At 37.5% G+C, this 25,609-nt stretch overlaps 1 protein-coding gene and 1 long non-coding RNA gene across 3 annotated transcripts; one reads left to right on the top strand and one right to left on the bottom strand.

The window, feature by feature from the left end:
• Positions 1 to 628: 628 nt before the first annotated feature.
• On the bottom strand, positions 629 to 22,696 carry LOC129276436 (mesenchyme-specific cell surface glycoprotein-like). Of its 2 annotated transcripts, XR_010295645.1 has the most exons (14): positions 21,858 to 22,356; positions 14,654 to 14,875; positions 14,129 to 14,269; positions 12,997 to 13,332; positions 11,729 to 11,888; positions 10,148 to 10,292; positions 8,924 to 9,038; positions 7,792 to 7,998; positions 7,161 to 7,226; positions 6,345 to 6,610; positions 4,786 to 5,003; positions 2,721 to 2,845; positions 1,483 to 1,876; positions 629 to 1,416 (listed from the first exon to the last, which is right to left on the bottom strand). XR_010295645.1 is itself a non-coding variant. In XM_054912810.2 (13 exons), exons 1-13 carry the CDS (start codon positions 22,153 to 22,155, stop codon positions 1,776 to 1,778), a joined length of 2,400 nt encoding a protein of 799 aa, XP_054768785.2. In that variant the 5' UTR covers positions 22,156 to 22,696; the 3' UTR covers positions 629 to 1,775. The 2 variants fall into 2 exon arrangements, 1 of the variants encoding a protein (XP_054768785.2); XM_054912810.2 differs by having other exon boundaries at positions 629 to 1,876; positions 21,858 to 22,696.
• A 1,826-nt stretch (positions 22,697 to 24,522) lies between these two features.
• Positions 24,523 to 24,673, top strand: LOC135156704 (uncharacterized). Its single transcript, XR_010295743.1, has 2 exons — positions 24,523 to 24,567; positions 24,601 to 24,673. It is a non-coding gene; the product is annotated as an uncharacterized LOC135156704 (long non-coding RNA).
• The last annotated feature ends 936 nt before the right edge of the window (positions 24,674 to 25,609 follow it).

The raw sequence follows: 25,609 nt of genomic DNA, 5'->3' as shown, positions 1-25,609 counted from the left end.
ATCTTATCATCATTTCATAAACTCAAATTCGAAATAGGATTTGAAATGACGAGGATTTTGAATGAATTTTTCATAGAAATTATATGCAAGATTTGTTAAGGATATTTTGTAAAGAAGAAAAGGTGGTCCTGTAGCCGTTCCTTGCTTTATCACATTTTCTGTTGCCCCTTTCATCCCATTCACTGATACGAAACTACATTTCCCTACTTGTACGCGTAGGATCCTCCTGACAAAAAAAAATTATTTCCCTATATGTACAAAGTATACTCCTCCGCGTAGGTTCCTCCATTATGACTAGGATTCAATGAAAATACCGTTTACCTTAATCGGCCATATTCAATGATTCGATGGTGACGTAATGAGTTAACTGTGTGGATGAATATAATATGATGTTAATAATACAGACACACAAATTTACACCCATCCCCACATGCCCACCCCACAAACACACACGCACACATTTACATATACAGATTGCAGAGGAAGAGACGTCTTTTACCATTTATGTCTATGCGCAGTCGATATATCCTCTGATCTAACCACTTATAGAGCTGCATTTATACACACCCTTCGTGCCTACGAACACCGACTTGTTTATCATAATAAACACAATCTATAAAACATAATGTTAATGTTGTTAATACGCGATTTATTTTTTGTTGACCATAAATTTACAAAATATTGCACTTATAATGAATATCAAACAATATAAGCTTAAGAGTTTATGAATAGTAGATGCATCATTGCTAATATTTCCGTATTCAAAATCACATGTAAAATGTCTGGATATATAAATCTATAGCAAACCCCGTTTTGCAAGTTCACAATAAATATGTGAATTCATTAAGTGTTTGAGTACAAAAAAATTGGAGCCTATACAAATCTTATTGACTTAATTTATACAGGCAAAAGCCCGGTTACGATTGCACATTTACAAATATCACATACAAATACGTACAGTAGTTCAAGAAAAGCTCAGTTACATCAATATAGAATTATAACACAAATATTATGTCATAACTACACAAATGAAATAAGAATATCGTTAAATCCCTCTGGTAGATTGTTTAATAGCTTATTGTAAAGTGTATATGTATCAATATTTTGTTTTACCTGCGTCCTGTCGTATGCCAATTGGGGAAATTAAAATCACATGTTTTATAAAGTTATTGAAATATAATCCATTTTCATACACAATGTCCTTCTTTTTTAGATACAAAAATATCTTCTTTACCATCCTGCATGAGAATTAATAAACACGAAAATGTGTTTTTAAAATGCATATTTCTCATTAATCATTCAGTGGTGACCATGATCTTATTTTATATGGGTAATTCCACAAGTAGTTATTTTAACTTTCAGCAGTTTCCCATACATTTTGGTACACCAAAATAGATATTTACTCAATAGCAATTCCTAGTATTTGATTGTTTGTTTCTGCATTCTCTGCATTCCAAAAAAATACACAAAGCGATGGTTTACATCAGTACATTGTTGATCCTTAAAAATGGCAGGTGAATACCAACCTAAGTGACTTTTAATGAAAAATATTGAACTGACTTTAACAACAAGCAAAACAGAAGCTTGGGAAGTATAGGAAAGTGGCATTTTTCATGGACTTGCCTTTATCAAGTATAAGATTGGATTGCATCTGTATAAAAAGATAATAAATGGGTTAAACGTAAGAAATCTGTAATAAGACTGTCTCTTTAGCAGGTTTTGATTGAAGTAGAGTTTCTTAGAGATAGAGCTGCACAGAATTTATTTAGGGTATATTATATTCTCATGAAGATAGCAAATATCCCCGCCAAAAACGCGAGGAACGTGCTGAATGTTGATGACGTCACAGATATGGCGCTTCCTTCCATGTTGGTACCTGTCAGAAAGTAGTGACAAAAGCAAGAAAAACATACGCGTCAAATATTAAGATATATATTTGCATGCGATCTTTGCTTCATTGAGAAGGCAAAATACAAATACTTCAAAATTAAATTCTAAACCCCAGGGTCAGCGCACCTCCCTTTCCAAATAAGACTTGATCTAAAAAATACCTAGTCTGAGTAAGGAAAAACACTGAAACCCTTCAGCACTCCAACTAATTTAAAATGCTTTCTTGTATGTACGTTCAGGTGTAAAATAAACGAAATAAAGCGAAGAGTATGTGGAAAGAAGAGTTTAAAAAATTATATGAATAACCTATGGATAATTATAACAATAAAAATCCATGTCTCTATATAGGACCATAAATATGATAAAAATAACTTTATGAAATAGCAAAGATAATAAAAACATTAATTGAAAGTTCCAAAAATGCATCTCTATCAGAAAAACATGGGAAACTACAGTCTTAAAACAAAGACATTTTTTCGAACAGCGAGCGAAAGTTTTTCTTGCATATTCTGTAATGAAAAACTATAATAAAAGCAATGATATTTGTTGCGGGTATGGGTTCATGAGAGACAGAGGTGGCACTAGGGCATTTTGATAAGAGTAGGGGTTTTTTAAAGACGACCAAAAAGTCACGTCATTATCTGTCAATTGAAGAAAGAATTAATGAGTTAATCCACTCAAGGCATTTATTGTACTTTTTTATTCTTCGTCTCCCTATTTGTCTTTTGTGTCCCAATTTCTCCTATTTGTTCACAGCTTGGAAAGCCGTAGGGACATTACCCCCCCCCCCTCATACCCCCCCCCCCAATTAGGGGTGATATTATACTCACCAAGTGTTTTCAGCAACATCCAATAGGGGACATCGATCACCTCATACATAGATACTGTTCCACTCACGCGACCAGTCACAAGAAGGAAAGGCTTGTTAACTCCACTCTTTTCGGGAGGAATGAATCTAAAATTGAAAGTGGGGAAGAAAATGTAACTTACTTAGTCCGGGACGCATTTTTATACAGCAATGTTCCTATCAACATGATCAAGTGAAGCGGTTGATAAAAACGATTTTATTCGATGTTGAAAAGATTGGTGTAATAAAAAAAAATCTAAACAGATATTTACATATTTTGTTACAAGCTTTACAATCTTACTCTGCCCCTCCCCTCTCTATTTTTCTTCTATTCTTCCTCTCTATCTTTCTAGTCATGGCACGAGTATGGGTATGTGGGGGTGTTGCGTGTATGTGCGTGTGTATCTTGTTGTGTTAATTACACAATTTAACTATTTTTTTGTATTATGCATGTACCTTCCATAATTTTTTGGTTATAGATATTGCTATTTCTTATTCTTAGTATTCTATATATATGTCCGATTGGCTATCGACCATCTTACCATTTTCATGCATTGTGTTGTAACATATATTTATTGTCTTTGAAGCTTGAAATGAATCAAAATGGAATTCAAAATTATTGAGTCTTGTTAGAATATCAGTTTATTCATTCCTAAAATGAGTTCGTATGGTTCTAAGAATAAAATATAACTAAAATATAGCATGCAATGAGATTACATAGAGTTGAAATTTCTCTTGAATTTAAGAATCCGATAAAAAGTGACTCCTTTTCAATTTACAATATATTAGTTTTTGGAGTAAGATCTCTCTTGTGGAACATTAAAGTTAGATTTTGTGAAAAACATATTCTTCGGTTGATAATTCTCCTTTTTAAAAGAATATCCTTAATTTTCGCAATGTTAATACACGTATATTTTATAGTACTACGGGCCATGTAGATTACTCAGTTCAAATTGTGGTTTAATCTTTAAGTTTGTATCTAGAGACGAAAGATGTCCTGATATTGAGTGGTTTGCGATGACGATCCAAACCATGGAACGTGTTTTGATTACCATAGCAACCGCCTATTAAACATGACGGTTTAGTATAAGATCACAGACGACGCCTTAATAGTTCCATCCTCCTAATGACCTTTCGACTGAAAGTTTCTCTCTTCGATGTTTTACACCGTTCCGTGCAAGCCGTGCGTGACTTTCCGGTGACTATTTTTGTAACCCGCAGGTCGCCCGCATTGACAATAGTTGCACGTATCTCGCACGCAAGTCTAATTTGCACGCAAAAACTCTTGAACATGCTCAAAACTTTGTTGCGGGTGGGTTATACGGGCAATCACACACATCTCATTCGCAAGGCTTACACAGAACGATATCGTACACTGAAAAAAACTTTTTTTACCAGCATTGATATTGTATACAGTATAACAAGCGAAACAATTCTTGGTCGAAAGTTCGATCAAAACACCAATGAAACAATTCTTGGTTAAAATTTCAGTCAACTGTTGATTTGAACACGTCGGACAAATGGACAAAGTTGTGACCAACCATTGGTCACTTTTCCCTTAGCCCGGCTTCATTGTCATTATATTGACCAACTTTGTCGTATGTTCTTTCATGATTAAAGAGTACCAACGATGGTGAAAATCATAGTCTTTTGTTTGCAGTACACATTAGAGTTTGATTTGTTCAAGATTTTAGATGATGCGAATGTTCGTTTTAGTCACTAAGCCAGTTGTACACCATTAACATTCCCTTGGCTGGAACCGCCAATGTAATGACAAAAAACCCTGCCCCTTGGACCAGGAAGTTTGATGACTAAAACAGAATACCTGTTAATTTGTCATATTTCGGGGGATTTGAGTATTTATTTGGAGAAATAACCTAATTCAGATTGACGCCCATCAACGGACGAAACTACTGCTCTGGTTCACAAATTTTCGTCAAAGACCTCCCAGCTGATCTTTGTCGACATGCATTTTCAATTATGTTTTCTTGAATCCTCCCTACATCAAGGAGAGAAAACATCCTAGTTAGCAGACGATAAGTACTTACGTGATTGATTCAGGTGACAGGTCTCCAGTTGCTTGTCCCTTGTAGAGGGCGTTAAACGGTTGGTTGATTTTTCCCTCCTTGTAGATGGATTCATACGCGGGCGTGCTGTTACCAGGGGCAACCGAGAAGATGGCGATAGCGCTGACTCCATCAATACCAACGAAGATGATTTTTCTGCCCTGAACATCGCCGACAGCTAAAGACTCACATTCCGGTCCCTGCAATCAAATATATATAAAGAGTGTAATTTTTTATTCTGAATTAAGGAGTTTTTTTACATTACAAGTACTAGACATAACAATATTCATGGTAATGATGATATTGTTATGAATATTGGTAATTAATAAAATGATAAAGATAATAACATAGCATTTATACTAATAATATTGGTAATTGTGATAAAGATAGTTCACACAATGCTAATAATAATTGATTTGTATGACTTTATATGAAATAAGACATGTTAATTCGAAGAATTTTTTTTTTACTTGAATTGAATAACAATACAAGTTTCATGATACTTGCTTCAATATTCTTTTATAGTGTTATTTTTGGGGGTGCATCCAGTGATATTGTGCACGTTTTCAAATGATAATATTCATTTAGAAAAAGAATATTTATTACACATTAGTATCATAGGTCATCAAAGGAGTATTCAAAGCACACAGGCAAGTAATATTTTGAATAAAAATGTGTAGGCAATATAGACAAAAACGGCTCAAATATGTTCCATTCAGACTGGACGTTGCTTATTTTTTGCTTTTACAGCTTGATATTTTAGGAAAATCGTTTCATTTTCAGTTATATTTTTTTTGTATATGATACTGTATACAGAGAAACACTGTTTAACTATGAGCCTGCCAAAAATAGACTCAAATTAAGACTTATTTCCCTTCACTCGACTGAATCCCTTGATGGCCCTGCTCACAGTCAAAGGGTCATCCTATGGTTCAACCACCTACAGTCTGTGACGCACAGATTGTCCTATGGACCTAGCGAATCACTCCCCCCCCCCCTACCCCAGGTTCAAGTGAGGAATGGCCAACCAGGCTTTACATCTACGCTCTGGAACAGGACAGTGCTAGGTCCTTATGCAGAAATGGGGCTACAGCAGGGATGTAGACACTGCCTGCGACTGTGGGGAGGATCAGACGACGCAACACAAGTCCTTTTAGTCTGCTCAAATCTCAATCGCCTACGGTCTGGAACAAGACGGTGCTAAGTCCTTATGCAGAAATGGGGCTACAGCAGGGATGTAGACACTGCATGCGACTGTGGGGAGGATCAGACGACGCAAAACCAGTCCCTATGGTCTGCCCCCTCCTACCAGAGCTATGCACCGCCAAAGATCTTTCAACCCGAAAGCTAGATCCTGTACCCTCCACTGGACAGGAGTTTTATAGTGACTCGAGAAGAAGAAAAAGAAGAAGAAATAGAAGAAGAAGAAGGAAAAGAAGAAGGAGAAGAAGAAGAAGGAGAAGAAAAAGAAGAAGAACAAGAAGAAGAAAGAAGAAGAAGAAGGAGAAGAAGAAGAAGAAGTAGTAGCATGCGCATCTTACCCTTTGGGTTGACCTTGCATCCATTGTCATTGCTGGTCTAACCCTTGCAGCTGGATTGGCAAAGGCAGCTCCGTTGAAGATCTTAGGGGCCAGCTTTGAAATCTCTGTCTCAATGATATCACCACTATCCCAAGCGAGGGTCATGTTGTTAGTGATTGGATCAACTTTATATGCTGAAATTCCGCGTCCACCAAACATGTAGACAGAGTTGAAGAGTTCTGGATCGTTGGGATTGTTACCATCGACCAAACTGAATAGAGCTCCACCTGTAAAAACATTGAAAAAAAGATACATGCATCAGTGGATATCAATTCCGCGTTGCAGTCGAGTCGAATCAAAACAGATTGAGTCGGAGTCAATTGGTGTTCGAGTCACGAGTCGAAAGTAGGTCTAGGCTCGACGAGCCGCGTCAGGCTATTTTTCGGTCGAACTCGAGTTTAGCCTAGTCGAGTAAAAAAGAAGTTGAGTCGATTTTAAAAAAAAATGTTCAAGTCGAGCCAAGTCGAGGCAGGTATTACGAAGATTAGAAAACGATATTGAGCATGATAGTAATTAAACAAACGCTGAAAGCAGACCCCAAGTGCCATATTCGTCGGCTAGATTTTCTGGACAGTGGACACTATACAGGTTTAGATACGTACACGAGGCAGCATATGTGATGCGTCTGTTTTGAAAAAAAAAGGCGTTACATTTTAACATTTAAAGGATTAACTTTATTGAGCATAGCACATAAAGATTTACGAAATAGCGAATCACAAAAAGAATGATAAAAGCGCACGCCACTGCGCATGCACATGATTAAACTTGGGCACTCACCTAACTGCGTTTCCTGTGCCATGGCTTCTCCAAGAGGACTGTCTATCACAGGTTGTGGAAGTAACTCTGATAAGAACAAAAAAGGTCTCAATAACTTACAGGTTCACTATTAAAAAAAATTGTTATGGTAGAATGCAGATCACAATAATTTATCCCTCTATTTGTAATAATATGTAATAAATATTCAGACCAAATACAAAACAACAAATTATTTCATTTGATATCTAAATCAATCGGAAGAGTTCATGGAAACATCATTCACCATGATCACTGATTTAATGAATACCCACATCTGACACCCATTGTCAATACAACCCCAACAAAGACAAAATACGTATTAATTTTGTCTCATTTCGGATTATTATTAATTTCAACTATAAAATGTATGATAATCTGTATCAGTTGCTTGACGAGCTTAGTTAAGAAATCATCACAAAATCGAATTAGAGACCGTATGAATTGACGTCATCACGCCGCCATCTTCGAGGTTGAAGCTTGCCTAGCAGTGGTGTTGGTGATCTTTACCTGGCGCATCTCCGTGTACGCGCGTATTTATATATCCTCTTAGGGAGGGGGCAATGAGATTATGACGTCAAATGCATAAAGTCTTTATCAACGAAAGACTGCCTACCTTCCACGATGAATTCTTCTCCAATTTCTACTTGTTCGAATTCTCCGGGACCGCCCGGGCAAGCGTCAGGAGAACAGCGAACGGGCATGGTTGCGGCGCCCTCATTGGCAGTTACCACGTAAAGGTCTCCCATCGCGTCGGTATATGTTTCAATAGCATCTGGCATGGGGAAGCTGTTCAGACCTGTATATTGCTGGAATATAGCACCTGCATAATAGAGATAAATGAGTAGAAAATCAAATGTGGGCGTGTTTTGGTCAAAAGGTAAAGACTCTCGTCCTTCAATCAGTGGATCATGGGTTCGAATCCCATTACATGTTTACCTTCCGCGCAGAATTTACCTACAATGTGCTGATCTCGACCCAGGTGAGGTGAGTGGTTACCGTGCAGGAACATTTTTTTTTCTCGAGCCTAAGCCGGGATAAGCCTTATAATAGAGATTGTTGCTCCACGACCCACGACGTATTCTAGAACATACACATCTTTTTGTCAACTGCCATTCATGACAATGAACAAGCAATAGGACTTTATCAAAAAATTGTAAATCACAACAGCAGTTTCGTCCAGAACTCTAGGCAAACGACATATTTGCAATTTTTCGTCAGCTCCGAAACTTGGAACGAAACTGCTGTTCCGGTTCACCGATTTTCGACAAAGACCTCCGATCTGTTCGTTGTCATTCGACGGGCATTTTCAATACATTGTCTGTGTTCTTTTAAGAGTCCGTCGTGTGCCGCGATGCGAACAATCCCTACTATAGTGCTCCTCAGAGTAGATTATAATAGAGAGATGGCTCTGACGTACATGTATTACTATTGTCATTTTAAGACTAAACCATTATTGGATAAATTCCAGCAATAGACGTAACAACAGCAGGTCAAAAACCTAACCAATTTCTATCATTAAAAGCGATGGCAATATTGTCTTCAAGAGAAAACCGGCCGATATTAATTTTTTTTTATGAAATAAGCATTAAACGTGAATGGTTGAATGCATGAGTTGTCTTTGATGATATACAAAGTCTAAATGAAAGTGAAAGAAAATGGACACCGTGCCCTGTCAAATTAAACAATCTGCAATAGATGAAAACCACTGGCGTAACCCATAATAGAAATCTAAATATTATTTTTACCTCCATCAGCATTGCTTGCATCTATATTAAGGCCATTCCAACTTTTCAGACCCAGAGGAAGGATATCAATCACAGTGTTGTTGGCCAAATCTATCACGGCAATGCCATTGTTTTCCTGAAAAGAAAAAGATTATCAAAATTCAATATCATATATATATATAAATAAAGCAATAATAATATAGGATTTGTATAGCGCTATCCACCTTGCTAGGTGCTCAAGGCTCTCCTATATTACCCCAGCTGAGCTAGTCTACCGATTCCGGTGCGAACAGCTTTTTGAGGGATTACTTCCTGCCGGTACTCATCTAACAGCACAGCACAATGTGGGTAAATTTCTTGCTGAAGGAAAACACACCATGGCTTGGAATCAAACACACGTCCTTCAGATTGAAAGACGAGCGTCTTAACCACTAGACCAAGACGCCCCCATATGAAATCGACTTATACACAGTAGAATGCTGTTATCATTTTTTTTTATACAACAGTGTTCGTTTTCAGTAGACTACAAAAGTTATCACTCCCTATAGGAAATAAACGAATGTAAACGCGATCTTATTTCGGGTTTGCTTCGGAAAGTTAACTATATCTAAATGGTGTGAGAAATCATATTTTGAGTAATCAGTTTCACCAACGGTATTTGTTTCACTTAACGCATATAAATTCATGTGCATACCGGGTTGTGATGTACAGCTATCAAAACGAGACCAATAGATATATTAATTAATTAATCAATTAATCCATTCATGAGGAGGTCCAGACATAACGTATGTAGGCAAAACAACTGAAAAGCTGCGAGCGGGTGAAACGAACGACCCAAAATCTTTGTGATAGATTTTGGCATACTTTTCATAACATGATGTCATATTTAACCTTATCCCTTTCCTTTTACTTCTCCTAATCTCCCCGTTTAGCTTGGTTGTGAAACTTTTGGGGCATGGCCCCAAGCCCCATTCCCCCGCCCATCCCATCTGTAGGCCAGTGTGGTGAGCATAGTTTTATAAGTAACGTGCAGAATTATCGGGAGATGCATGTTTTTTGTAACTGATAAGAAACGCTTATTGTTTGTTTGAAGTCTTGAAAATGAAAAAAAGTCCATATTTTATTGTTTGAAATACAAATCTGACATAGAAATACTCGGAAAATTATTTTTGCCCAATTGATCGTGGACCCGGCAGACACTGTGAAGCGCAAGATCGACAAAGCTGTATCCCGTAAATCTCTTACTTGTAAACTGACGTAAGCGGTTTGTTCTCGTGCATCCAATGTGATGTGCTGGGGTTCCAATCCCTGTGAGAATGTGTTTGGACCGGGGTCACCTAGTTGACCTTTGTAGGGCTGACGAATATGGAGGGCTTTCAGTCGCTGTACCCTGGTACAAAACAAGAGGAATAATCATGTAAAAAGCATTGCAAAGGCCTAATGCATATGACGTCACAGTGTCATAGCGCCCTCCCTCAGAGGATATAGTAATACGCACAGTAATTCAATAAAGTCAGTCATCGCAAAAAAAAAAAACACCCACTCACACACATTATTGCAGATAAAAATAGGCCTAGCTTTTATCTGTAGACTTAGTTTATAGAGTAATAAACTAAATTTACAGCGAAAAGCCAAATTTTTCGTCGATAAGCTGACTGACCGTCAAATACATTAAGTGAATTGAATTGAATGGATATGAATTGAATGGAATGGAAATGAAATGAATTGAATTGAACTGGACTAAATTGAATTGAATTTGAATGAACCTAATTTATTAGCAATTCGAATAAGGCAGAATTTTGATGATAAAACTTTACAAATGGAATTCGAATACATAACCCAAAACCGATTTAAAATAATACAATACAAGAAAGAAAAATACAATTGAAAAAAATTACATTAGTCTTTTTAAGGGTAATTTTTTCGTTCCAATTTTACGATGAAAATAGCGTAAAACTTAACGAAAGACCCAAATCCATTCGTCTAATGCCAATTCGTCCAACTGCCAACTCGTCTACTAAAATTTTGGTCTACCATCAGTTCTTCCACTCACCACATGGTCTACTTTCATTTAGTCCAATGTCATTTGGTCCAATAGCCATTTAGTCCATATACCATTTGGTCTACTTAAACTAAAGTGTTTGTGCAAAATGAATGAAAAGAAAATGGGTATTAGACTAACTGGTTATTAGACGAAATGGTCATAGACGAACTGGTAATTAGACGAAGTGATGACTGGACCAAATGGTTATTGGACCAAATGGTTGTTAGAGGAAATGTTGATGGACGGAATGGCATTAGACCAAATGAAGGTAGACAGTTTGATGAGTGGACGAGTTGGCTGTAGACGAATTGGCAATTTACCAAAATTTACCAATCCAATGCTGAAGATAGGGTAAAAGTCCCAAAATCTTACGGTAAACCGTAAAAGTTGGTAGTTGTGGTCGTGAAAGTGACAAAGATGATGAGTAAGATGGTTGTGATAATGCGATGGCAATGAGGCGGATTTGAATGAATAATAGCGTTTTTTTAGCATCCACTTCGCAGACGCTTTTAGCAACGTTCAGAATCTATTGAAAATGCCCGTCAAATCACAATGGACGGATAAAAGGTCATTGTCGAAAGTTGGTGGACCGGGACAGCCCAATTCGATTCGGACCGGACGAAAATCTGAAAATATGTTGTTTGTCCAGAGTCCAGGACGACACTGTTGTTTTGATTCACCTCTTTTCGACAAAAGCTGCTTTGTCATGAAGGGCTTTCGACAAGAGATTATCAGCGTTATAGAGAGCGTCTCCGAAGTGGTTGCTAAAATGCCCTACTTACTCAGCTGGTGCGTTAAATTTCTTGAAATCGATCTGGTTGACTACGTAGCTCATGGTTGATGTTCCATTGCAAATCGTTCCAGGTAGCGGTGTGGTAGGGAGAACAGGTTCGTACTGAGGGAAGTTATTACCCGGGTTAAATCCACCTCCTTGTCCCCATCCTGAATCCAGGCAAAACAGACAATTTTTTTAAATCATTATTATCTTTATATATACATTTATATACGGTTTGACTCTTAACTGGCGTTGTTTTTTCAATATTCCCTGGTGTTTCCGATATAAATACCGGGCTGGTGTTAAATCAACACCGGTTTATTTTTGCAGTAAATTGTAAATAATTTATATAAACATGATCGACACAAAATGTTAAATATATCAAGAGAATTATGACCATTCATTATATAGTGATGAGAATAACAACAGTGCATAAAGAGAACAGATAGAGAATGTTGAAAAATCAAACCTCCATTAATATCTAATGAAAAAAAAATCTGCGAGCATTTCATGAAGGGTCCTGTCGTATAAAACGTCTGACAAGTCCCGTTTCATCCGACAGTAACGATAGTAACAGTGCTTCTCAGCCAATCAAAATCAAAGAAAGATGTCAGATCTGACAACTTGACAAAAGGTAATGAAACCATTCAGATCGATGAAGCTATTGTGACGGATTATTTTATGAAGTATCAAGTATGAAATATCAATAAAAATAAATAGTGAAATCTGTATACAGTTTAAAGCCTATAATGCTTAAGATACCAAGAAAAGGTATTAACGTTATCATTTCCTTTTGACATTTTCATTTGGCCTGCGCATAAAACTTTCTTGAATTCATTTTCGACCATGAAAAAGGAGTGTTGTGGATAAAGGCATTTTGAAGGAGCAGACATTTTATTTCACTTAATATACTAGGGCTACACTAGTACTAAAAAAAATCGTACTGCGGCGCAGAAATGATTAAAAAACATAGAAAATGTATTGTCAAATGCCTTTTATGACAAAGTGCAACAAGAAGTCTTTGTCGAAAATTGGGGAATGAATTAGTCCAGGACCCTGGACAAACAAAAAATTTGCAATTTTTCGTCACCTCCGAACTTATGACAAAACTGCTGTTCCGATTCTATTTCAACAAAGATATCCCAGCTGGTCTTTGTCATTTGACGGGCATTTCCAATACATTTACTGTGTTCGTGAATGCGTTCTCCGCCGCGGTGCAATGACTCCCTATTGTTATTCATTAGAAGTTGAATAGCTTAAATTCAAAAGCCTTACCTCCACCGCCAAAGCCGCCTCCTCCTTGACCAGGATAATATCCCTGTCCGGTGCCCTGTCCGGTGCCTTGTCCGGTGCCTTGTCCGGTACCTCGTCCACCCTGTCCAAATCCACCTTGACCTCCTTGACCACCTTGACCCCCTTGGCCACCTTGACCTCCTTGACCCCCTTGACCACCTTGACCACCTTGACCCCCTTGACCACCTTGACCACCTTGACCGGGTCCTGTATTGGGGCTCCATGTGGTTTGCATCGGTGGGAATGGTGTAGTTGCCTGACCACCAACTCCAAACGTGGTGTTGACAATCTGCTGACTTGGTCCATTTGAAACTGAACCTGAAAAGCAACGGTATAATCATTAATTACACATAAATTAGTCATTTTTTCCAGGGGGGGTTCTTCATATGAAGGACATAACCTAAAGGAACAGAAACGGTAACATCGACGAAGGTTCCTTCCAAGGTCTGAAGATTCCCTCCTTACCCTGATCAGTAGGGAAATGAGGCAATCATTTTGAGAGGGACAACATGGCATGGGTGGCAACATGTCTTAAAAGTCCCGACCGAGCGAAGCGAATGAGCATCCTTTACTTTTCTTTCGTTTTCTCTTCTTTTTTTTTTTTTTTTGGGGGGGGGATCTATAAGCCAGTGATCCTAATATTGCCCTCGCATTAATTCAACGGGGGGGGGGGCTTACGTCCAATGATATCGATAAGGAATCGCTTGCCTGCATCTGGCTAGTTAAATAACTTGGAATGGGCAGTATAGGGTAGATGCATCAGAGCAAAGGTCTTGACATCTTTACATCTTGAGTTCATGTCACCATTGTCACCGGGTGTTTAATCGAGAATTGACCACAAATCTTAATGGCAAATCTAACTTCAATCCAATTCAAACTTAATTCAATTCCTTTATTGCTACCCAGTCATGTACACTTGGAATTGTTGGTTGAATGGATATAAATATATTTGAATAAAGCTATTAAATATTTAAAGGAAGGCGAAATGTAAATTAAACTTATCAATGTATTAAACTAAGCCAATGATTAAATTACTAAATTACTACTTTGATAATAAAAAATTAATATAAATTATAGTATGACTAGTTAGAAAGAAAGTGGACAGAGAACTAACCTGCAAGACGTACTGTAGTAATGGTTCCTTCAGGGTTGACAAATTGCTTAGTAATCATATTTTCTCCCATGGCACCTTCATTAGCAACAATTATGAGGCTGCATCCCTGGGCGAAGCGGACGGCTATCGGCTGTGATCCAACTGGAAAATACGTAAGAAGTATATTCATATATTGTGAATATTAATTAATTATCAGGTGTTTACTGTAATGAACCTTTTTACTGATCTTTTCCCACCATTCATTATTTCCTTTATAATGTCTTAATTTCTAATTCAACTTTCTTTCTATGTTTTTTTTTATACGTATTGGTATGTCGGATGTCCTGGAGCCCGTAATACAAAGCTTAGCAGTAATCGTAGAACATTATTTATGATTGATTGAAATGCATACGATGTACAATTAATCATGAATATCAAGCAGACGATTAATCGCTAACCCTTGTTTTAAGGGACTCTGAATTCTGTTATCATCAGAAGTTATATTTACGTAGCTACCATTCTACAATGCAATGTAGTATGTTTTACCTGTAACATCGCAGAGTTCTCTCATCGTGTTCGTGACAGGGTTGTATTTCTCGTATATCTTCAGCGAGCCTACATCCGTGAAATGAGACTCTCCTGGTTGAAGAAATGCTACCAAATCACCACATTCAGCTATGTCTGCTACTGGACCCAATGTAGGGATCTGTTCTACGATCTTAGGTCTAACTACATCCCTGAAGTCCACGATTTGAACAAGTCGACGACCTGAAAGGAAAAGACAAATAAAAATACCAGTTATGGTGATCGAGCCTTCTTTTTTTTTTGCTCCAATCGAGTGCAATAAAATTACCATTTTATATCCATAATGTCAACTCCCTTGATCAATAATATTTAAGTCCTTGCTAAAGACCCACCTTTTCAATGTCTAAATATCAGTTGTGGGTTGGTCTATATGGAGGTGCACATCTTAGTTACGTTTCGTTTGTTTCTTTATTTATTTTTTTTTGAATTCATTAAGACTACTTTTTATTTTCCCTGGTAATTTAAGTGATAGGCAGAAAATTGAGCGCTTAGAAATGTCTGTATTAACCTACAAATGTTATAATGATAATTTTTATTATTATTGAATTAATACACTGAGCGCTATATAGAAATGATGATAATAAGGGGTATTTCACAAAGACTAAATGTCATCTTAAATGGTATATTATTTTCTTTAAGTCAAACAGCATAAATGATATTGAATTATTTGGCGCATAACCATGCGCGGCGATTTTGTTGGATGTTTTGTCTCCCGGGGATGGGGTGGGGTAAGGATGAGACAGGCTGCTGTGCAGAATTTGAACTTCAGAAAAAATGAGGAAAAAATAATGTTCTTTTAGGTTTAGCTTAAGCCTATTAAATGTAAAAGGGAAAAATATATGCGGTCAAACGATAAATATTCTGTCATTGCTAGTGCTGAGTCATTGAACTAGACAAGAATTTGGCTAGTGACTTTTGAAAAGTTATATTTTCAGCTGTTTAATGTGACTTAATTGGTGGATCAATCAGATATTAAAACAGACGTTAGCATGGTTAGTCCATAAGTATAGATATACTCTTGGTAAATTATTTACCTCAAAACAATTATGTTAAAATATTACATTATTGAGCTTGTAATAACGTGCTTCTGGGGACATTTTCTTCCATTTTACCCATCAACCGGGGACGTCCCCGGTCCATATCACACTGCCAATCAATAAATTCTTCATCTCATTTCAAACCGTTTCATTTAGTAAACACATGATTTATATATATATATGATTCCCGTTCTGCCAATTAAACACAAGGTGTGTGCGGGGGGGGGGGGGCGGTTGGAACCCTCCAAGGTTTGCGAAATATGCTCATGTAATGTCAAAAATTGAGCTCGGTTAGTGGATTATTTTTTTTTAAAGTTTATCAGACCGCAAACGCACGTCCCCACTTGGGTGATTTATGATAAGTGAGTCCCCGATTGTCAAATTATGTGTGTGCACGCGAGTGTGTGTGGTGTGTGTGCCATAGGGATGCCGTGGATATGCCTTAGCCGAGTGGTCTAAGATGCCTGCTGAATGCACACATGTAAAGACCGCTGTTCGATTCCCGGCACGGCCATTGAGCAAGGCATTTTATCTACCTGTCTCTTTTATCTTGCATCAAATAAATGAAAAATGCTGCATGTATAATGGACACAATCGTCTGCACCTTTTCGAAGAAGAAAAAATAAGGTGCGTGTGTTTGTTTAGTTTGATATCGGACCTTCAGTCAGTTTATAGAAACCTCTCTACATAATCCCTTGCCATATTAAGAGCACTTTCCTTGTCCAACTTGAGTGGTCAAGGAAAGGGATATCAATCAATTAATTTAAAGGGATGAAAGTGACGTCATAAGGAGTATGGTGGTTATGCATAGTCGTGATTGGACGGACGATGGAATCGACCCTTATAGTTTCTGAGACCTATTTCCTGCCCATGTTAGTCACGTGACGTATTACTTGCGCGCGTCATGGCGATCTCTTTTTCATTTATTTATAAAAATAATGAGTGGAAAAGACGTGATGGGATGTAAGTAATTATTATCGCCTGTTAATCCGCAAACAAAGGCCAGGGCTTAATCACTTGCCGTTGAACCCGACAAAAATGACGAATGTGTTTATTAGAGGTTTCCGAAGTCTCGAGAAGATGATTAATAGTATACGCCCTATTCTGCACTGAACCTGGAAGAATTCGTGGAATGTATCGATGTATCGTTCATAATAAACACCTGCTTAATCGCAGATAATGTACGATATTGTATTATAAAGTTAATGAGACATTCTTTCATCATTAAACCTACTGCAACACATTCGTAAAGGGTTTGCAATACTCGTTAGAAAAGAAGTCGAATCCAAAAAAGTCGCAAGCATTCGTTGCTCAGTGAGATGCGTTTTCATAGTTCAAATTCTAAGAAAGATGAATGGTGTCAATTTTTATCATTTTCGGGAAAAAAATTTCTCAGATGTGTGTCTATAAGGAGTGTATCCCCTAAGAAGGCACTTCAATATTTTCAAAAGGAGCATTTTATAATATACATCTAAATGTACTTGCAATCATATTGCAACGGCGCGTGAAAATGATACAGTGCAGGAATGGGCTTTCCAAGTATAAAAATTATACGATAGTGGATCCATTTAGTAAAATAAGTCTAGATTTGTTTTGTTTGCAACATTTTCAATCAAGCTTATCACTAATCTATGAATAAAAAAGGATATAAACGCATCAAATTTAACATGTCTTGCTTCTTTTTATATCCGGCATCTTATGTTTCGCTTATGTTTTTAAATGATGTGAGAGGGTGGTATCAAGATAATATTTGATAACAAATATCGAATCCGATCACGGATAATTATCTTATCTTATCTTATCATAATTAAGCTATGGAATTAAGATGTCTTATCAAATACATTATGTATTCTAAGTGTGACATTCAATCAACAAATACGTGGAAGAACACACAGACACGTAGTAGACGTTAGGCATGTTTAATCTCCCAGCCAGACAGAAGGCAATCTGGTGAAGAAATCGACGGATCACATGTACAGCTGATCTCATTTCAACTTCAGTTATATTTGGAATATAGCATTTCAAGATGAATACCATATTTTATTTGGAAGGATGATTTTTTTTCTGATTATGTAGCTGATCGGGGACCCGTTGAAGAAAGAGTCGCAATCAATCGCAACTCTAAAAATCATGCGCAACTTGATTTCAACCAATCAACAGCGCGCATTGGGACTTGCGATTGATTTTTTTACATGCGTTTAAACGCAACTCTTTCTGAAACGGACCCCTGATCAGCATACGCTCGAATTATTCCAAATTTATATGTAAAACAATAACTCTCTGGCGTATTACTGAATTTGTGTCCAATCATGTTTAACCAGGTTATGGTATGGAGTTGGTTGCTCGTCGCTCGAAAACCTGTTTAAAAACTAGCAAGCAAAAACAAATATTGGATAGGGAGCTCGCCTTTTCACCTCCCACCCCCCCCCCTCCGGTTCGGCGCCTGGTTGTACAATACGTAAACATGTGAACCGTTAACTAATGGTGTAATGGATCAAAAACATCAGATGGCAAAGCATAGCTTGTGTGGGGAAAATTTCTTAAAAGTAGCGAGCAAGTAAAGAGAGCGAGCGAACCCTTTGACCATTTTAAAACGAAAATGTAACATTTGTGGTGTGGATATTGATATAATCATTCAATAAATAATATATCGTTTACCGTCTTTACTTTTATTTTCTTTCTTTTGTTCCTTATTTTTCTGTATCCTGGGGCCCGTTGCAGAAAGAGTTGCAATGAAACGTAACTCTAAAAATCACGCGCAACTTGATTTTCAACCAATCAACAGCGTGCATTTGGGACTTGCGATTGATTTTTTGACTTGCGTTTAAACGCAACTCTTTCTGCAACGGACCCCAGGTCATGGAACCTTGCCCCCCCCCCCCCCCTCTGTACGCCCGAGTCGTGAACCAAGCGTAATTGAAAACCCTGTTCCGCTCCCCAGCATCTCGATATAATTAATAACCATATTGCAATCATGTATTTATCCCCGGATATTTTTTCAACTATATATTATGAGAATAATATCCATGGAGCTATCTTTGGTGTTGACTCACATCCGTCACGTTGATCAGCCACGTTCAAATCACAACTAGATCACCCTAGAACGTATAGCCTGACGATGGTATTATTCACTGATGGAGCTGTTAACCCCCAAAGACAATAATCAATATCAGCCGCTGGCCTATAGATGGGGGGGGGGGGGGGGCATGGGCCCCCAAAGGTTCCACGATCAAGAAAAGAGGAGGAAGGAACATGGCTAAAATATGAAGTTATTTTCTAAATATTATGTAAAAATCTATCACAAAATTAGAGTTTTGTATCAAGAGGTCAACATTTCAGCAAAATTTCTCCCATACGCCATTTATTTGCCCCCTCGAGTTTTTTTTTTTTTCTTTTTTTTTGGGGGGGGCTAACCACACCACCGATATCAGCTATGGAAGAATCCTCCACATGTCAATTACCCGCAACAGCATTGAGTAATTAGGCCTTAAATCATTCCTTGTCATTGAAATTATTTGAAAACAGACTTTTGTTGTTCATTCTCATGATATACATTAAACAAGAAAAAATATATATAATGGTAAAATTATCAATAACCAATGATGTAAAGAGAGACAAACGTGGGATATACTCAAATGAGGGGGCACAGATTCTAACCAGCCAAAATAAAGGGAAGGGTCTTTATAAATGACAGGTACATATTCATACCCCATTTACACCCCCCCCCCCCCCGGCCCTCACATTCAGATCTGCGCCTGGGTGGTTAGTAATTGTAAGACAGTGGACAAGTGGGTGATTAGCAAAGCATATCAAACGTGTTAGAAGATGATAGGTTTTTTTAAAGTTTAATCCATTATTCCTTGTTTGGAATATAACATTTGAGAGGAATAAAAAAAATTATAGACGGTAATAGCATGAACAATACTAAGAAATTATATTTTTATCCATGGAGGTTTGCAATTGCTGTTAAAGATTTGGATTACCTTGAAATAGATCCAGACCACCAAAACTCAGGGAAAAAAAAGATTGTAGCGATGTTTGCAATTGCTTCTAAAGTTTTTTATCATCTTGAAATAACTTCAGATGAACAAAGCTCAAGTTAGCACCAACTCGGTTCATGATCGTGTTATTTTGTCATCCCGGAGAGAATGATTCATTCTCATGAGATCTATCTTAAGAAAGGCAGGAAATGACTTACATCATTCTTAACTATTTTGAGACCCGTGGGCCGTTTCATAAAGCTGTTCATAAGTTAAAAGCGACTTTAAGAACGACTGGTGATACTTTCTTGTGGTAAATGATATGTTTATTGGTGATTAATTAGCGCGTAAGAAATGTTCACCAGTCGTTTTTAAAGTCACTCTTAACTTACGAACAGCTTTATGAAACACCCACCTGTCTGCAGACCATTCCCCTCCCTCCCACACCCAGCATAGTGCACTCAACAAACCAGCTTATAACTGCTTTGTCGCGCTATCTGTTTTCGGGGTTACTTTTCTTTAAATAACGCATAAAATAGGAAACTGTAAAATAACGGCAAGACAACTTGGTGGGAATGCTCTAGTAATAAGCCCCTGCATATTGCATTTCCTGCCTTACCTCTAACAAAATTAACATTTCTGGAATAATTAAATAGGTTCTCTTATTGTAACAATGACAACATTGGTGGTGTTAATTTTTCTTTCAAGAAACAAACCGAGAATTAGCTCTTATAAAGTACAGAATCGAAGGTTATAGTAATATTAATGGACTGTCATAGACTAGAAAAAATTGTTTGACTGATTGGGAAAACTCTTTATTAAATTTTCCGCCTTTTCATCTTCTTACATTAGATTTCTTAATTATAATTTTTTTTTATATCTGAAGACAAATATCAAGTGGAAGTAAAAAGGACATACAGACTGACGAAGAAAAATGTACTACATTTAGCTTCTCATTTCTTCATGTATATAATCTACTAACTTATTAATTCTCATTTCCTTCTTTTTTCCGTGATCGATTTTTTTTAGTGATGCAGTCTATACTGTTTGCATCTTGGTCGATAGTTTTGTCCAAAATTTTGTTAACGTCGTACGAAAACCTCTATTCGTAAGGTGGCCTCACGAATGTCGTAAGAACATCGTAAGAACCACGCAAGGTTTTGTAGGGTCGAGAGACATAAAATCTTACGTTGGTCGTAAGAACGCCTTAAGCCCCTTTCACAATTGGTGGTGCGACTGCTTACAACCGTTGCGATTATGTGCAACACATATTGTGACCAAACGATCGCAAGAGCGATTGTGAAAGTCCCTTAAGGCTGTCCATAGAGGGCTCTTATGGCATTCGCAGCAACACCCTAAGAACGTAAAATCGTATGGCGCTCTTACGAACGACTCTTGGCGTGCATCTCGAAAGCATCAAAATATCATCAGTTACAGGATTTTAAAACACTATTTCTTAAATCCTACAGTCTTTTTTACGAATTACTTGACATCAGAAATCGTAAGTCTGACAAAAGAATAACTCAAAGCATTTGTAGGAAAACGTAAGAATTATAGGGCCATTGTATAACCGAAAAATCATTTCGTTTCTCCGGACGGTCTTTGGTTGTTCTGGCGTTCGCACGAATTTCTACGAACTTCATAATTCGTAAGAACAATCAGAATCGTAGGAACGATTTGTTCGTACAAACATTTGTAACCATAGCTTAAGATGCCGCCAAATTACAGGTAATGATGGAAATTTCACTCAGCGACGTACGGAGGATTCAAGATGTCTTAACAAATACCCGTCATGACCAACAAAGAAATACTTGTCGAAAATTGATGAATCAAACCAGCAGTTTAGTCCTTGATTCCGGGACAAATAACATATCTGCTAGTTTTCATCAGCTCTAAAGCTAGGACGAAACTGCAGTTCCGATTTACGAATTGTCGACAAAGGCTTGATGTACTTTGTCATTTTACGGGCATTTGACAAATAATGCATTCATTTTGTTCTTAAGTCAGCCCAAAACTTCCTACTACCGGGCGTGAGACCAATACCTACGCAGGCCTATTAGACACACTTGATAAGCTAGAACGTTATAATATTTATTGACAAAATGGCACAAAGATTCACCAATTAATGAAGCATATATACATTCTTACCTCCAACATAAGCAAACTTCTTGTCCATGTCATAAGCTGTTTTGAAAGCTGCGCCTTTGTTTATACCATACATTTCGTGGTTTGGTCCGTTAGGTCCTTCTCTTGCTCTCCCTCTCCCGCCGGCTCCCCCTCCTCCTCCTCCTCCTCCTCCTCCCCCTCCACCTCCTCCTGTCCCTCCGGCTCCAGGCGGTAACTTTTTAAAAGGTAGGTACACTCGTGATAACGGCTTCAACGAAATAGTCGCCTCTGTAGACCCGAGGGCCAAACAGAGGAGCACGAATGATACTCCCAATTGCATATTTCAGTCACAAGTTACCAAAATGTAAAATATCTCCAAATATTCTTGGAATAAACAGGGTATTCCAAAGGAGTTGATTTATCTCTCTCAAAGTTTTCCTTTTCCAGTCGAAGTGTAGGTGGTTCTCAGTCCGCCGGTAGAACTTGGTGCGGACGGAATTTGTTGTGTGCTCTTCTCGCCAAAACTTCTCAACTTGTGATTGCCGATGATGAGCAGTTCCTCTTTTAATAGGGCTCGCCTTGTCACACGTAGATTACCCTCTCCAGCGGGCATAGAGAGGTGAAAATAAAGGCTCTTCCGGGTATTAATGAAGAGGGGAAAGGGGTTTTCGGTTAAAAATAGAAACCAGCAATGTAAAAGCATGCATGGTGCAAGACCAGAAGGTGTATTATTTTACTATACAGACCAATGATAAAGAGTTATATTATATTACAGAATTGACAATACGAATGTTCCTGAAACTGTTAACCTATTTTGACAATTATTTGTCTTGAGTGTCATACAATTCGGCAACGTTTGGTCCCCTATCAGCTTTCTGAATGATTTTCTGGAACGTTTTATGGTCACTTTTCAGGTTTGAGTGCAGCTCCCCCATGACATTAATAAATGATTTCATTGAATTGAAAGGCAGAGGCTGATACTACGTTATATTTTTTATTCGGTTCCAATGATATTTTTGTATTTACTGCTATGCTTGTTTAACTTTTTGTTTAGATCCAACTAAGCATTCAGTCAGGTTTGATTTGGCTTTCAGGGACTACGTACTTAGCAGTAAAAAGAAACGACTACGTTTTAGAAAAAGTACATTGCCACGGTTGATGATGTTGGCGGGGACGTGGTGCGCACTTATACATCTAGGTTGGGCGTAACCATTTCCTGAATATATCATGACGAAAGCAAATAATGTTTGATTGTAATTTCTTTCTAAAATCTTAGGGTCTTTACCCTCTGATCTACATGTTTATTCTGCATCATCATCAAATATAAACGCCAATATATCATTTTAACTGTGTACAGACTGCGTGTGGCCTAATGCGATAGGATATCTATTGGACTTGTGATAATTTGTGGTGCTCATGGAAAACAATACTGGGGAAGGATAAAGAAGAAGAATATGTTAGATAATCTCTTTAACCATGAAAGTATGAAATAGAATTAGAATAAACAGAAGAAACAACAGCGTTAAAAGCAAATTTATTTTCGTCTTCTTGGTTACATCATGGATTTTAGAAAGCAATGTTGTAATTTTTCTTAATGTTTTGTAGTTTGAAAGAAATATACGTGTAGCTCTTCGCGTTTATGTATAGAATATGTAGAAAAGCCCTATCCTTCCAAGAGTTGGGAGTATGGGTAGCAGGCCACCGTGATTCTACAAGAAGTCATGTTCTCTCACGGGGGGGGGGGGGGTGACCATATCGACCAACTGCATGATGCATACACATGTATACCTAATGCATGTATGTGTGTGAGTGGGAAAAGAAGGGTGCGTATGTATATATACATAAAGTGATACCCAATATGCCATGTTCTGTACCCCTCAAAATTTAATAACATCACTGCACACAACCATATGGTTGTGTGCAGTGATGTTATTAAATTTTGAGGGGTACAGAACATGGCATATTGGGTATCACTTTCTTTCAAGTTGCGAGCAAGCGAAGCGAGAGAGCAAAATTTTGACCTTTTAAAATGAAAATTTCAGTTTGCGATAGATCTGGACATTTTAAGAATAAATAAATCTTATTTCACCATTTTTCTTTCCTTTTTTTTCTTGGTTTCTGGAACTGTTTTCTTTTAAGGGTGGAGTGCCCTCCAAGTCCCTCCCACATCTATATGTCAGTGGATGTGCTTGTGTGGGTATGAGGGTGTGTATGTATGTGTGTATACACCATTATGTAAGTTAGTTTATGCCTTTCAACTATTTTCTCTTTAAAAAATATATTGAGAGTTCAGTTCATTTATTTTCCATTAAAAACTCAAACAAAATAAAAAAAATACAAAATTCATAAATAAAAATCGGAAGGACCCCAAGAAAAGCATAGCTATTGATGAGAGTGAGTGAAGCGAGCGAGAAAAATTCAACTTCCCGATTTCATTTCAACTATAATGATGTTTATATTTACCAAAATAATACGATCCGCCTTGATTCGAAACATCAATAAAACTATAGTTTTTTGTAACTAATTTTGATCAAGAACACAGAAATCAGCCTAAAATAAAACTATTTATATTCTGATATTCCATCAGTTTTTTTCAAATTTACCAAGCCCATGGCCATAGCACAATATTGCATATGGTAAAACAAATTATAATTCATTGAAATATAAAACTGCTAACAAACTCCGAGTTTTATAATGTAAGTGTCCTCATATCCGCATACATTCGTAATTCCGAAGCTTCGTAATTCCGAAGGTTCGGATATTCCGAAGGTTCGTATTTCCGAAGGTTCGTATTTCCGAAGGTTCGTAATTCCGAAGGTTCGTAAGTCCGAAAACGAAATGAGGTTCGTAATTCCGAAGGTTCGTTAGTCCGAAAACAAAGTGAGGTTCGTAATTCCGAAGGTTCGTTAGTCCGAAAACCAAATGAGGTTCGTAATTCCGAAGGTTCGTTAGTCCGAAAACGCAATGATTAACGAACCTTATTTCTTTTTCGGACTAACGAACCTTCGGAACAACGAACCTTATTTCGTTTTCGGATTAAAGAACCTTCGGAACAACGAACCGTATTTCGTTTTCGGACTAACGAACCTTCGGAACATCGAACCTTATTTCGTTTTCGGATTATCGAACCTTCGGAATAACGCCACAAATGTTCGGATTAACGAACCCTTTTACGTTTTCGGATTAACGAACATCGAGGTATAGGCAATTTACGTGTTTCGGAATTACGAACCTTCGGAGTTCGGAATAAAGAACCTTCGGAATTACGAACCTTCGGAATTACGAAGTGTAACCCTAATATCATAATTATTATACGATTTTAGGCTGAAAAAATCCCGATTTGAACTTTCTCCGGGAATATTTACATGTCATGCAAGGCTTCATTATGCATAAAACAAGGTCAGGTCGGCTGTGCTTTGATAACATTATCCTTAATTCAGATTCATTCGACTAATACACACCATCATCTATTCATGACTGTATAAATCTTTTCAATCTCGCTTTGATTATCAAATAATATCATGCAGTGATTCTGTTCTATTAAAATCATTCATATCGATGTACACATGAATTAATAAATGATGTTTGGTAGATATGTGTTTTGAGACTAGACTCGGATTTACTTTCTATGAAGTCAAATCGACTGGCCTGGCCCGGGAAGACAGGGTCAAAAACAGCGTCAAAAGTTCGACCGAGTTTTCCTGTCAGATCCTTTTTCGGTATGACTAAAAACGAATGAATACCAAACCATTGAGACTGGTGAAATAATAGTTTTGTTTAAAGTCTCACCAGGA

This window comes from Lytechinus pictus, chromosome 14, assembly GCF_037042905.1.
Source record: "Lytechinus pictus isolate F3 Inbred chromosome 14, Lp3.0, whole genome shotgun sequence".
Taxonomy (NCBI): domain Eukaryota; kingdom Metazoa; phylum Echinodermata; class Echinoidea; order Temnopleuroida; family Toxopneustidae; genus Lytechinus; species Lytechinus pictus.
This window is presented reverse-complemented; position numbering and strand designations above follow the sequence as displayed.